The sequence below is a fragment of the Solea senegalensis genome, linkage group LG6 (genome assembly GCF_019176455.1).
Source record: "Solea senegalensis isolate Sse05_10M linkage group LG6, IFAPA_SoseM_1, whole genome shotgun sequence".
NCBI lineage: Eukaryota > Metazoa > Chordata > Actinopteri > Pleuronectiformes > Soleidae > Solea > Solea senegalensis.
In genome coordinates this window covers 23,948,022-23,963,663 of record NC_058026.1, presented here as the reverse complement: position 1 = coordinate 23,963,663, position 15,642 = coordinate 23,948,022, and the positions used below count along the sequence as shown (strand labels likewise).

The 15,642-nt window shown below is 41.8% G+C and overlaps 1 protein-coding gene across 2 annotated transcripts in view; it reads right to left on the bottom strand.

Moving 5' to 3' along the window:
- Nucleotides 1–3,155: 3,155 nt before the first annotated feature.
- The window catches only part of nr3c2 (nuclear receptor subfamily 3, group C, member 2), a 59,491-nt gene continuing 47,004 nt past the window's right edge, over nt 3,156–15,642 (bottom strand). For both annotated transcript variants that reach the window (XM_044027666.1, XM_044027667.1), the window contains exons 7-9: nt 12,139–12,269; nt 7,507–7,664; nt 3,156–6,765 (exon numbers count right to left, since the gene is read on the bottom strand). In XM_044027666.1, coding sequence (XP_043883601.1) covers nt 6,610–6,765; nt 7,507–7,664; nt 12,139–12,269 — 445 coding nt within the window. In that variant the 3' untranslated portion in view covers nt 3,156–6,609. The remainder of the gene's footprint in view (nt 6,766–7,506; nt 7,665–12,138; nt 12,270–15,642) is intronic.

The following is a 15,642-nucleotide window of genomic DNA, read 5'->3' as shown; positions in this document are numbered from 1 at the left end:
AGTGTAATGTAAGCCTTCCTCTTTTTATTGACCTGCACTGGTCCGCCTTCCTAAAAGAAACTTTCACAACTTCAAAATGGGATCAAAATGGATGTTTATCTTTCACAGAAGCAGAAACCATGCATTAATCCACCTCCGCCTCCCTGATCCATTAACATTTCCGCCTTGTGCATGTTAATTCTCCGTCTACGTTTGGGTAATTAATACACCAAATGGCCCCCAGACCTTGTGTTTTTGGCCCGAGCTACATAATTACCAACAGTCCACCACCACGTTCACACCTCCAGTAAGTGAGCAAATGCACATTTCTTTAATGAAGTAAACACTTGTAACTTTGTCCACTCAAAATAAATAAATAAACAATTGTCGGCGCTGTGGTTTCCGTACGACACCTTCTCCCTGAAGCAGCCGCGGACGGGTGATGATTGCATAATTAAATGGGGAAGCGTTAATGAGATGGGCAAAAAAAAAATAATAATAATTCCCCCACCGTCACTCCCACCACCCAACCCCCGGGGGCTGTCGTCATCTCCCCTCACCGCCAAATTACTGCTGAATCATAGAGACTTTCACTCTGTGTGCTTCTCACTCTGCTTTGCACTGTCTGTCATGAAGTGTGCCATGTTGCCATGTCTGCCTTCCTTTTCCTCCTCTACCTGTCTGTCTCTCTGTCTCACTCTTCTTACTTTCCTTCGTATGTTAACCCCCTATTAAGTCGGTGCTCAGGTTAGTTTCTGCTGCTCTAGCGTTAGCTCGTTTTCATTAAATCAGTGAAAGCTCTTTGCATGTATCGCTCCTCCTGATCTTGTGAATGTGACACAGTGGACAGCAGAGGTAATCTGTGTGGATCAGACTCATATTGGTATCACTTGACATTGATGAAGCGTCACCTGTGGTGATTTCTGTCTCTGCATGCATAATGCATGGGGGAATATCAGCCCGCACTGACGGATATATCAGTGTCACTATGTCAGTTTAGACGTGCGTTTGAATAAAGATCACGATATTTCCTGGCACCCTGGCCGTGTGCCAACTGTCCTCTAACGCTCATAACGCAGTGTCCTTCAGCTGCAAAACCTAGTCCCACACCATGACTCAGCTTAGATCAGTGCAGTACAGCAGTTTGGTAAGACCCTGACATAACAAAGTGCCTTAAATGTGTCTGAATTTCCCAAACGTGCTCCAGAACATGTCCAGGTTAAAGGAACTCAAGGTTCCCCGAGTCTTTATCTGGATTATTTATTGCACAAATCTTCTGAAATATAACCTTAATGACTCTCTTGATGTGTTAGTGGGGAAAGCTGAGTAAGAATATGGAGAAAATGAATATCAGTGAGTGAGTGAAGGGAAAAATAAAACTCAGCTTAGAAAATGGGCCACAGAAGCCGCCATGTGCGAGGGTGCAGCCGTGAAATCAGCCTGATCCAATAGATTCTGTTTATCTGGCACGACTACAAGTGAAAGCAATTGGAAATCTGGGGGAGATTTGGAAAGGGCTGTGGATTCAGAGGGAAAAAAAAAAAAAAGAGCAAAAAAGTAATACTGTCTGCTCTACAGTCTGGCAAAGCAGGCGTGTTTTCAGATCAGCCTCGAACAAGGTTAATGGTGATTTTTCTCCACAGGCACCATTTTACTGTAAAAGTCTCATCTTTGCTCACTTTATCTCTGTCATTTTAACTCTCATCATTTTCTATCTCTCTTTGTTTGCTTCATCTCCTCTCCCTGCAACCGCCGTACCTGCTGCTCTGACACATTATTTCTGTTTTTCTATGTTTTCCGGGGGGGTTTTTTTTCACTCATTATTCTTGCCAGACACCAAATGCAGCTGTGTGGAATTCACACAGATCAGACAACATTTCGGGTGGGAGCCTTTCCTAGCCTCTCTCTCTCTCTCTCTCTCTCACTCTCTCTCTCATGGTATACATGCATACATAAACCACCACATGAATTATGTCAAATTGGAACTTTTTTTTATTAGAGTCTTGCAATTGTTTTGCAAACACAAATATGGCAATATCTGCATCAAGATATACAGTAGTGACTGGTTTCAGAGACGTCTCACTGCTTTCTGGTGAAGGGTGTCTACTGCATGTTTGTTGGACAGTTGTTGAGAAATGTTGTACAAATCATCTCAGTAAAAAGTCATTTCTGGAACTGGACAAAAAGCATTTAAAAATATATATGCATATATATATATATATATATATATGTACATATATATATATATATATATATATATATAAATGCACTGGCTGTGGAAATATGGCTTTGTCTCTCTGCACCCAATTCGTCACCGGCGATCAGAAAATGGCGATGACGCTACTCCGCATGTACCGTGAAACATTGTGAGTCATTCATGCCTCGAAAGAAGAACTGAGTTACAAGAAGACAGCTCAGAAGATAGAATGGCTTCGTCAAGTGGTTATTCATGGTTTGCAGCAAGTGGTGATTCATGAACATTAAAGAAACTGAATCAATTAACCAAAAAAAAAAAAACATTTTAAAAGCTAAGTTCAGTGTTTTTGGGAGAAAACGTTAATCATGAGTTAAATGATAAGGTAAAAGAATGGCATCTACTCTTCTATAACACTGTTGGTCTCACACTGGAGCGTGTAGCTTTTTTTAAATTTCACAAAGTCGTCGTCATTGTGAAACTACTTGCCTACATAACCCACAATGCAACGCGGCCACCGTTAGATCTGTTGCTTTGCCTCATGCAGAGACGCAAACTTCTTTAATTTCTAGATTTTATTATTTTAATTTGTCATTTTTAAACTTTCCACATGGAAATATGCTGACTCATGTGGCATCACTTGGAGCTCCCTTGCTTTACAGCGATGTTAATTCATATTTGGCCACGTTGGAGCGGTTTAACACACGATTAACACTTGGCATGACAATAAAAATCAGTTTTTCCCCACGTATTGAATTGTAATTTTAAATGTTGGCCAATTGCATCCTAGATATTGTCTGCTGTAAAAACCCAAACATTATTTGCTGTTATTGAGCCGTGGTTTGGACGGTCATATTTGAATGAGCTAAAGCTTCCAGGAGTCTGTACTTGTTTCATTTTACTTTGTGTGTGTGTGTGTGTGTGTGTGTGTGTGTGCACAACTGAAAAGACAAGAATTTAATTTCACATGTGCCAGCCTTCCTTTGTTTGTGACTTCTTGGTTTTATTGTGGTGCTCTGCAACAGTAACGTCATGTGTTAGGAAATAAGTTCCACAGCAACTTGTCAGTGATCCACTCACATCTTGTTACAAAACAAAACCAAAAAAAAAAAAAAACTTTTTTGATAATTATTATTTTTGTATTTGTTTATTTATTTTTTATTTTTTTACTTTTTACTCTCTAACATTCAGGTTGTAAGTTCCATAAGTCTCCACAATGTATAATACATTCATTTCTTTGTTTGGCCCTTTCTGCTGCCAACCCTTACTTTAAAGTTTTCTCTGTGATTCGACACACAGAACATGGCAAGTGGGAAACCTCCAATATTCCAACACGAGATGGATAAAGTAGAAATGTTTTATACTATATACTCAACATAAAGACTTGCTGTATTATTTACAATATATACTGTAAAATTGTAAATCAGGTGAGATAAAAAAGGCACAAGTTTCCCTTTTTTAAATACAATGTAAACATCTCATCAAAAAGCATGCATCGACATTTCATTTTACAAAAAGGATATCGTTTTAGACAAAGTACTTAAATATTGTTTTCCAGCAAAATATAATTCTCTCAAAAATACTTTCCCATTCATCCTATGAACCTTTAGACAGTATTTTTTTTTTTTTTATTCCTTTAAAAAGGACAAAGTGGCAAAACAAGAAACGGTGAGAGATTAGCTTAAGGGTCCTTCACAACTTGAACACAATAATGAGTGACAACGATGGGCTGTTAAACGAGGCCCTTCTGATAGGGACTGTGTGAAAATTATTATGGTGGAGTGTGATATTAATGCTGTCTTTAAACCCAGTCAAGTCTTGGAAATGTAATAGCTGAAAAATAATAAGTTACTTTATGTAAAAAAAAAAAAAGATGTTGAGTTTAATCATTTTAAACTGCAACCTGACAATGGTTTGGTCAATGGAAGTAACCAAATGAGTGAACCAGTTTCAGGTGCCAGCTCAATTAAATGTGAGAAATAGAAGAACTACCCTTCCTGCCCTGACATCCCACCCTCTAACAAAAAAAAGAAAAAAATTAAATATGCATCATTCTCTTTCTTCTGCTCTTCTGCCACCCGGTAATTTTCACATCATCCCTAATGACGGTTGTAATCCTGGTTCCTCCACCTCTTTGTACCTCAACCTTCACACAGTAACCTCAACAGAAGAGACCTCGCCTCCGCCGTTTTTTTTTTCCTTTTGCACGGTGCCGTCATGCGAGCGCTGAGGCCACAGATGCAAAGAAAGCGCCCTGCCGTGCCAGTGAAATCGTGTTGTTAAACTACAGGCTGGTTGACTATGCAGGAACTCTTTTCCAGGAACATCACAGTTACTTATCAAAACAGACCTTTCCCGCTAGCTGCATTAATACCTCATTTCACATTGTATCTCCTCCTGTGCAAATCTAAATGTGGAAATAGGATATGGCTAATCCTATAACGTAAATGCATAATACCCACGCTGAAATAACAGATCAACTATGCACATGCTTGCCATGAAAGAAAAAGAAAACGACAACCAAACACACAAATGTAAGCCACACACTCACTTGTCCATCCTCACGTGTAAGTACACACTCACAGGGCACAGAAAGAAAGAAAAAAAGGAAAAAAAGAAAACGCCACACACCCACTGTTTTTCTCCCCCAGCGGCTCTATCGCTTTTCAGTAGCTTTATAGTAGTTTTCCACAACCACACAGAAACCAGTGGGGTGCGAGACAAGTTAATGGTCCAGATGACTGGGCCTACCTAAAATAGTAGTACTTGGCCCAAAGCTAAGAGAAAGGAAATAAACTAAATTAGGAGAGTTGATTATACCAACAGTTCCTCATCAAGCATCCATGAACGTGTACTGTACAACAGCTGAAGAGAACGTGTTTAAGAAGTTAATACCTGTACACATTTGCCTGGTTTTGATACATGAGCCATTTTGCTATAAGCACTGAAGAGTAATGCTCCGTTTTGGATTATGTCGTCTTTACATAGTATGTAGTCTTTAAAGTGTATGTCCATATAGTGTTATTGTATAGAATGATCTACAAGTTGACTGTACATTATGTTTTGCCTGGCTTTGTAGAAATGAAGCACCTTAATGTAAAATGACTGACTTGTCAAAAACTAAACTTCTGCAACACACTTTTATAAAATGCTTTTTATTATTTCTGGGAAGAGTAGATAAGTATTGATTCACAAAGGGCTGGTTTTGCTTCACTGTGAGTAAAAACAGACATTTGGACAGCTGCTCTGGAGATAACACAAATGACAGCAATTACTATGGATGCACCTCAGTCAAATCCATTACCAGAGAACTCAATTGAAATAATTTCCTCTTACATATGATGTTTTCCAATGCCGCAGCACCCACTGGCCATTTTAAACAGAGGTGAATTTGCTCATCAATATTGTCTTATGTCTTCACCCCAATGTCTTAATATAGTGATTTCATGAAATGGGAGCGCCACGTGCAAGCTTTCCTTTACAAAGAGACATTTTTATTTCAAAACAGAGTTAGCTTTGGACCTTTTGCATATTAGTTTTGATTGTTTTACTACATATTGTAATTAAGAACGCACTATGTGAATGTTTACGATGGCTGTTACAACACTGATTGAGCTTCAAACTTGGACTTGTTAGATTTAATGTAATTATTAAGCCTAAGATGACGCTTGTATAGCCCTTGGAATATATTCAAATAGACCTATCGCCTTACAGTCTATTATTTCTGTGCCTCCTCATAGTGTCCTTTGCCCTGTAGTCTTGCAGTATGTTGCTACACTGCAAAGCACGGTCTAAGTATTGGCATGTTTTTTGTTTTTGTTTTTTTTTCTGTAGTGCTTTTTTTTTTTATTTGTGAGAGACTGCATAAGCCACAGTTAATATTTGCAAAAAACCTTTTTCTGTAGATTTGTCAGGGATTTGTCTGATTTGAGTGCATGTGGAGTGCATCTGTGCGTCTGCGTGAAGGCATGTGGACAGCATGTGTATCGATATCCCTCAGTGTGTGTGTGTCTGTCTGTGTGTGTGTGTGTGTGTGTACGTGTGCGTGCACATAGTGAACATATCTAGCGCATCCTAAGAAATGTATGGCTTCATCTCCATAGAAAATACTGTAATTGTCTTTGGGGCGGGGGGGGACTGTCACATTTGTCATAAGTGCTCGTCGGCGCGTCACACGGGCTCCATGGGTATTCACAGCTCCGACCTGCTCGTCGCGACAGCGCGGTCAAATCCTTCCTCCGTATTCTAGTTTGCTTAGTCCACTTGTCTCCGTGTCTCTCAAACTTTCCCATCCAAGACAACGATGCAGGCATACAGGGTGACGACCAACTGCTCAGGCCTTTCTTGCACACTTTCTGTTCCTTGAATATTTATTTATTTTTTTTACTCCCTTCTTCCAGTTTGCAATGTTGCTTCTGTCCCAAGAGTTAAGTGAGTCACTTCTTGTGGAAGTAGAGCGTGTGAGTGAGGCCTGACTCCACCTTTGGTATCTGGTCACTGATGATTTCCACCAACATTTCGGGGAACTCCACCTTCAGCGCCTGGGATTCGCGGAAGGTGTAGAAACAGAAGTCCAATAGGTTTCCCACCAGCTGGACAACACAGATAGAAAATATGATGAGAAACATGCTCAGGGTTCAGGTTTCTGTTATTTATTTTTATGTTAATCACATTTAAATGTTTTCTATTTGACATTCATATGAGTGTGTATACATTTCACCACTGGGGGGCATCACAGATGTTATTTCTCCTTTAGAGGAGGGTCATCCGCTCAGCCCTAACCCCATTCACACAGTCATTTGGGTCATTGAATTCCGATCATCTATCTCTGTGACCTCTTGCTTGCTGACTCGTATCTCTTGGGGCTTTGCCTACATCGTCCGTGTGCCATAATCCAGTTGCCCCACGCTTGGAATAAGAGCTGTGATTTAGCACATTTTCCACAATGACCACTGTGCACTCTGATCCAATAAACTCCAAACTGGCATGGATCCCTTTCTGTTCCATTCACCAGTGCAGCCTGATCCACCACCATCCAAAACAACCCCCCCCTTCCCCAACCCCCCTTTGAGGGAGGATTGGGACCCAGTAATCCTTATTCCAAGCCACAGTAGCACCATTGAACAGCTCAGTAAATGCATGGTCCAAATCCACTATGCTGACATTTCAAAACTCAAAACATTTCCAGTGATATGAGAGCCTCAGAGTGCCACTGGACACCTCGTCTTCCTCTGTGTGTGAAGGCATGGCATGCAGATCATTCTGCCAAGGGAAGCCTGTGCTCTACTGTAGGCAGCTGGCACACGAGGGGCAGACGGGACAAGAGTACTTACATCATGCATGGCATCGAGTAGCTTGGTGAGCTGGAAGAAGCGCTGCCAGGTTTGGCCAGAGTTGTTGGTTGCTTTTCCCACCGAGCGCCGGAGCTCCTTGATGTAATTAACCCTCATCTCCTCGAACGCTGCCTGGTTCTTCAGACCCTCTTTTGGAACTGCAAGACAGACAAATACCATGTCATGGTTAACATACAGCTGGCCTTTCCCATTCACTTTTGCATGGTTGACCCCAGGTATTTAAACTCAATAAGTCCTTAACTATGTCCCATGTCTGAGATAATGGTTTAGTACACATGTTTTGCAGTGCTCAGCCACAACCTAATGTACAAATGTTCATTTGTGTTAAGGGTATTTAAAGGTACTACCACTCCCACACAGTTGCCTTTTTTTGGAAATGTTGCCCCATGTTGACGACCCAAGCCCATTTAGCATCTCATTACAACCACTTTCACAATTTCGAGTGGCAATTAGTTCTCATGTGTAGCCACTGTTTCATGAAAGACGACTAATATGCTGATTAAAAGTTATCTGGGTCGGGGCAGCGTTGGCTCTCTTGGTGGGGCTGCCGTCCCGTGTTGAGGCTGTAGTCCTCGCTGCAGTCCTTTCCTGCGTGTCGTTCCCCCTCTCTCTGCCTCCCCATTTCCTGTCTCTCTGCACTGGACTATCAATTAAAGGCATTAAAAGCCCAAAAAAATACTTAAAATTTTTTTTAAAAAGTTATCTCGGCAACAGTGACGACAGAAAGGAAACAAAAGAAGAGTGTCGAGGAGCTTAAACAGTTTGTTCAGTGACCAGCGTTGATAAACGAGCTTCACTTCACACAATGCATTAGGATCTGAATGGTACCACTCATGCACTTCAATTAAAAAGCCAGTATAACAGTCAGCTGTCAGACAGATGTGAAGAATGAGATACAGCCTCTGTGCAATGGGGATGCATCAATATGACAACTATCTGTCTCCCTCCCTCCCTCCCTGTGCAGGAGAACAAAGTCACAGATATGCAGATCTGTCAAAGGACTTCAATGACATTCAGCCGCCGCCTTCAAGATTAAGTAACGCCTCACCTCGAAAAAAATGTGTCAGGAAATGCCTTCGGTTGTCCCTCACCCAAGACCTCAGATATGATTATAGATGCCGTGACACGTTTGTTAACCATTCTTAAAACAAACTCTTTAGTATTATATTATGATAGTAAGACACTATACTCTTACTCGATACAACATTTAAAAAACATGCCGTCAACTAACTGTGGACTCGTGTGACCGCGTCCAGCGTCTCATTGTCGTCCCCCAAGTTGTCACTCGGTGACCAGACTCGACGTCTTTTACTTTTTTATAGTATTTTTGACACCTTACAAAAATACTCCCCGCAGCACAATGTGAAATTCTGAGCCCTCGTGGTTATAATGACTTTGCCTTTTAAACACACAATCCTGTACTTGGTTCAGTTAAGAGCAGCCACAGTGGCGCATGCACGGCAGACCTTGAAGCAAAGAAGGGAAAATGAATAAGTGACTGACGGAACCTGTTTTAGGACTGCATAACAAACAATTAAAGACAAATGTCTACTACTGCTTGTTAGGAGTGCATCATTTGAAAAAACACCCAATGTGTACTTGTGTGTTTGTCTGCCTCCTCTTTCTGTTTAACTTTCTTCGTCGTGCAGTATTTCTGCAAACACGTCTAGAAGCGACATATGAAAACCGAACTGAAGTGTGGGGGACTTCACAAGTCCTTCACTTTAGTTTCAAGAGAATGTGATAAAAGTTTGTTTATCTCCCACTGACCCACATTGTGGTGAATAGATTTCAGCTGTAGTTAAGTACGTGTAGAAGACAAATGCAGCTCGTAGATCCTGCTCTGGTTGCTTTTACATGTAATACATCATACTAGTAATTAGGGAGTTGTACAACTGGCATGACAACAGTGAGATGCGTCTGAAGGTTCAGGGTGTTGGCAAAAGAAATAACAATTGACGGATGATTAAGATAAAACTAATGACTTGAAAATGATAGACTATTTATAAAGAAAATGTTTGCGTCACCGCGTTCACGGTACGACACAATCGGAATGAAAGCCGACAGACATTTCAGCCTAAAGTGAGGAATCTGTTTGAAAGCAGAGCAAATACAATCCACAAATGCTGTCCGTCTGTGTACAGGTGAGGAGTGCAACTACTTTGAGCAGGCCGCCGCTCATGTTCCAAATCCAAACAGGTCATGAGACGCTGCAGGCTCAGTGAAACCTTAGCCAAGGTCAGAGAGGAAATAACAATCCCTCCCTCCTTTTCTCTCTCACATGTTCAACCTCTCTCAATTTAAAACACATAGTCACTTCTTTTTTTTTTTCTCTCTCCCTCAAACTAACCCAAAGGCACACACGCACTCGATGACCCTGTAGTAAATGTTCAGCTGACAACAAAGCCATGTATGAATGACTGTAACGAGCAGGTCTTCCTACAGCACCTCAGGAAAAGCAGAGCTGCTGGACTCGTTGTTTGTAGATTAATGGACGCTTCTGCTGAGATATGCGGTTAAAAACAAGTCCGCTCGGAGACGTACAGAGACTACATTATAAATGAAGCACCAGGGTGGTTGTTTTCTTCTCCTTTCGTCATATTTCACCACTATATTTTGACTCAATCCAATAACCAGAGCAGACTGAAGCTCCTTAAGTTCCCCCGATTTCATTTTGTATACCTGCTTCTTTTATCCACAACCTCTCCTTTGAAAATTCCAGCTTGGGTTTTGAGGGAAGTGGAGAAAAAGAACAGATTTTGGAGCGCTGCCTGGTGCTTGACTGGCCTTTATTAAGTACAGCAGGGCTCTCTGGAAAAACTCCAGAGGAGGAGAGCGAGGCCACAGCAACAGAAGGACCAGTTCTGACCCCCCCCACCACCTCCCCTTTGTCTCATCTTTCTTTCTCCCTACAGCTATGCACCTGTCTCTTTTCGCCAATACCCACTGTCAACATTGGTCTGATTTCACTCTTTCAATCTCCGTTCCCTCTTTTTCTCATCTTCACCCTCTCTCATCCTCAGCTTTCCCATCATGCAATAGCTGAAGTCCAGCTGGAGCTCCCCCGTTGGTCCAGATGACTCAACAACACAGAGGTTACGGCATACCAGGGAAATACTTTCACACCACTTCTTCCGTATGTCATTGTATTATTGTGCCAAAGTCAACTTTATACCGTCGCTGCGGTAAATACTGGCTGTATCGACTTACTCCCCTGTAGACTGTTTATTCAACTGTAAGTGCACCGCATGAGACACACTTTCATCAACCCAGAAAGTTACAAATGTATTTTATTTAAAAAAGAAAAAAGAAAAAAAAAGGTCAAATCCAATTATAAAAGGAAGTATTCGACTGCATTCTACTACGAGTTTTTACCCCATACGAAACGACAAGCTTTTTTATAATTGTTTGTGCTCATTACAAATTCTTTTAATAATGACACAACTAAAATGCGTGCGTTTTCTAATCCTAACCCATTCAGAGGCTTTAGTTACTGAAAAATAAAAACTTTGCCAATGAATATTTCACCTGATTAGCACTGGTAAAGTCTGGCCAACATGTAAACTCTTATGAGAATACCTTGCCCCCCCCCATCCTCACCTCTCTCTGTACTCTGTACCTGTTGAACTTCTCCACAAACAGTACACACCCCAAGTAAACATTTGCAAAAAAAAAAAAAAAATGCAACACTTCAGCTCACAGGTCTTGTGTCCTTGTGTAACTTGAGATGTTGTGTTTATCCTTGCAAACAGCCAGCGACGTGGATGTGAATGGTGAGAGATAGGACGCAGCTGCCATGGAGAATCTTGAACTGGCAGCGGCTCGTAGTGAGTTGAGGTAGTGGAAAAACCACTGCTTTCCGTTTCAAACTGAGAAACTCGGTCCAACAAGTGAAGCCGCAGAGCCAGTGGGCGAAGTCTGGCTGAGAGTGGCAACACCTTCTGTGGTGAGTCATTGAAAGACTCCTTTTATCCAGCAGCAACGACTACAGTAAAGTCCAAATAATAATCTCCTTTACATTTACATTCAACAGTGAACATGTGTTTCAGCACCTGTTTCTCGTGCTAAAGGATTACAAAGAATGAGCTTCAGAAGGCAGATCCGAGCACTGTCAAAGACGTCATGGATTATCAATACATTTCCTGTGAAAAGGCTGTTTTTGGCTTTTTGTGTCGAGTGACTCGGGCCTTAGCAGTTCACAGTAAAGCTGGTGATGTCACAACACAGGCGCATGACGTAAGAGCAGCCTCAACTGAGACGTTCCTGCTGCTTATCGAACACCGCTGGTTATCAGTGACCTAAAAACCCCGTGATTCAGTGTAAGCAACACAACCGTGCGTGTGTGAGTATTTGCCGATGTGTACTAACCCAACTCGTTTTGGTGAAGGGTTTTGGATTTCCCTGGATTTAACAGAAATAATGACACATCAACTAAATAATGAATAAATAGATAAAAAATGAATTATTTTAATCCAACATTTGGCTGAACTGGTCAGTTAAGTAAGTTAGTAATTGCAGGCAGGTTTGAGACAAGGTGCAAATAGTACAGGTAGACACAGTATGGGATGAATCAAATTCAGATCCAGAGCAGACCTGACGCTCACTGCTCACCTGTGCTGAGGAGCAGAAGGACCTTCATGGAGAGGAACTCCTCGTAGCTTAGCTGCAAACGTACAAACTCCTGGCTCACCTGCCTCATTCCCACACACAGCTCATACATGGCTGACTGCTGCATTCGGTCCCTGAAGAAGAAGAAGAAGCAGAAAAAACACGCACAAAAAGACAGAGATGAAGAATGTGACATTTTTAAAAGTCTGAAAAAAAGTCAGATTAAATTGCATTACAATTCTCTGTAATCCCTGCTCTCTCAATCATTTTTTTTTTTAGGAGGAGGAGGAGGAGGAGGGGGTCAAAACTAGTTCAGCCTGGTAAAAGAATATTTCAGCGCAGGGGAAGATGCTGCGAGTCTGGGCTAAGAGCAGAATACAAAATCCCTCTTTAGATTGCAGAGCACTGCGAACGGTACCGCGGCACAGATGCACCACTTTTTCAAAGAGTGTGTGGCAGACTCGGGGCCTCACATGTAACCCTCGTTACCACAGACAGCCCTCTGAAGAAGGACGTGTGTCTGACACGCGCGCCAACACATGTCGATTATACAGAGACATGAATGTTTACTAAACGTCTGCATGTCAATCACTCAGCCGTAACGTGCACATGCGGATTGTGCGGCGCTATCCGGGGCTAACGCTTCCTCAATCCCGCTGCTTTTCACTCACAATTGATCAGAAAAGAAACACATATATCACATAAGAGCCGATGCAGAGATTCCCCTTGTACCGCTGGCATTAGATGACATTTCTCCAAGTAGAAACCATTATTATGACCGAGCTCGGAGAGAAAAAGAAACTCTATCTTCACACAGACATAGAAGCTGGAGACTTCACTCTGAAAACTAGTGCTTAATATCCCCATTTAAACACAGGCCAGGACGACACTTTACAGTATTTACTGTACAGCTGTGTCCATTGGCTGGATAAATAACTGAAAACATCTGAGCTGCACTCTGTTTGTGAACAGTTCTGCAAAGTGCAGCATAACGTCTCATCATTTAATACAACTTTGAGCCGGAGTTACTAAAGTCTCCACACGTTTTCTCTGCCTCTCTCTCTCTCTCTCTCTCTCTCTCTCCCTCTCCACCTCTTGCACTCGCTCTTCCTGAAATCAATTTTGCTGAATCACTTCCCAAAATGAGCTGCTGGTTGGGGAGGGAGAGAAAAAAACCCTGGCAGCAGTCTCTCTCTCTCTCTCCTTCCCTCCTTCTTCCCCTCCACTTCTCATCTCTCTACATCTCTCTGCCTCACTCTCGCTCTGGTTTGCTTTCTCGCCGTCTCTCGCTCAGCGGTGAACTTTCTCGCTTTCTCAGTTTCACTGGTAAAACTTTCAGGACGGAGATTGAATTCGAGGGAAAGCGAAGATCACGTTCACCTTTGGCTGCCGGAAGCCAACAAAATGTATTTGGTCAGAAAAGTATGTCCAAACAAATCTCTTTAAGTCCAACCGACATCACAATCTAACAATCTGACTTTTTTATAGTCACATAACGAGTCAACAATTATTTTACCACGTGTATGTATCATGTATGTGGTGATTTGACTGTAACACGCATGCACTTCCCAAAGTTGTTTCCTGTCTGTGTTACAGTCAGTGTAGTGTTCGGGCACCTGTGTGTGTGTGTGTGTGTGTGTGTGTCATTGTTACAACAAAAACCACAACCCATTCACCAGAATCACGTGTCACAAATGTCAGACACGTGAGCCGCCTGTTACAACGTGATAGACCTTTGATTGCTTTTGGCTGAAACCATTTCCTGGTTATGAATGTAGTTATGGTTACATACGGAGAGTAAACCTGTATTTAGGTGTACGAAGAAAAAGCGCCAGATGGAGTTCTTGTTGTCCTCATGACAACGTCATACTGTAACATTCAAAACAAAGTCAAAACACGCCAGGATTGGGCCTTCATTAGCGGCGTAACATGCACAAATGACGCAGGGTGGAAACACATCAGTGTCCATTGTGACATGCACAAATCTATTCACAGAATACGACGTTTCCCACGGAGTTGTTTTGTTTGTGTTTACTTTGGCTAACATGTGCACATTTCTACATTACTATAGCAGATGTTAATGCCATTGATCTACGAGCATGTGTTTATACCATTACATTTCTACCTTTAAACATGGCAGATAAAGTTTACTTAATGCCTATATTAATTTAATCACGAGTGAGTGCCCAGAACCTTTTTTTAGAGGAATGACTTTGTTTGTTCTCCAAGCAAAAACCACTCATAAAAGACTAAATGCAGGCAGAATAAACTTTGTCTTTAATGTGAAATGCACATTTGTCCTTGCAGTGTTTACCCTCAATCAGTGACAGATTTTTTTTCTCTAATAGCTGAGTGAGCGGACGGCCTGCTCAATAAATGCCTTAATGCTCTGAGTTAATAAGCACTTAAGTCGCCATGGAAACAAGTGACCAAGGTCCACTCCTCTAAAAACTCCGCAAAGTTATGGACCAATTCTGTGCCCGTGTCTTGACTGAATTATCAATGAAAAAGATTGAATAGCACACATTAATAAGTCATAGAGAAGACATATAGACGTTGCTGTAAGAGCAGCCGACGCTGTGACCACCACGCAGCTGCTCTACGTGTTCATGCTCAATATCAAAGCCCGGTGTGGGCTCGCCACAGAAACCACATCTTATACAGTGCAGTGTGTGTGTGTGTGTGTGTGTGTGTGTGAGAGAACTTATTCAAAAAAATAGGAGCCACTCAAAAGCAAACTACTTTCACTATAAAACGGAGGATAGGGTGATATCTGCTGACACCTGTTAGGGAGTGGCTCTTGCGCAGCAGAGGAGGAGGTGATAATTGCTGACACCTGTAAGGGTGTGTGTGTGTGTGTGTGGGTGTGTGTGTGCATCACAGACAAAGGTGTGTACGTGCAACTACAATCAAGTTTAAAAAAAAAGTAATAATAATTATGGATTCACTGTAAACTATTGCAAACTATTAGTGGTGTGAAACATCTCTGAGCTGCCTGCACGGCAGTATATAAGTATATAATAGACACAGAGCATCCATTACACTGGCAAACACCAACGACAGGTGATTGTCTCTTGTAAGGTCTGATCAGAACTGCTCTTTGCCTGCAGATTCATCCTCTTACTGAATTTGGTGACGCTCTCCTTGCTTCTGCTGGCACAGATAACCATCTTGAAAATGTCTCACCTGACACACAATAAATAATCTGCTTTTTCCTCACTATCTTGATACTACGAACAATTAAGACCCACCTCCTCTCCACAACTCTCACATTCTAACTTTTCTCCCAGACAATTGACATTGACTTATTTCCACTGGGACATAGGTTATTATATATTATATTCCTTCATCACTGTCCATTTTCCATCTACCTTTCATTTATTTCTTTTTTTAAGCACAGATTACACGGAAAGAGTTAGGCCTAACTGATCATAACTGGCCCTTTTCCACTGCCCACACCCTCTTTCTACCTCCTTCCACTACATTTGCAGGGAGGGTAATCCAGAT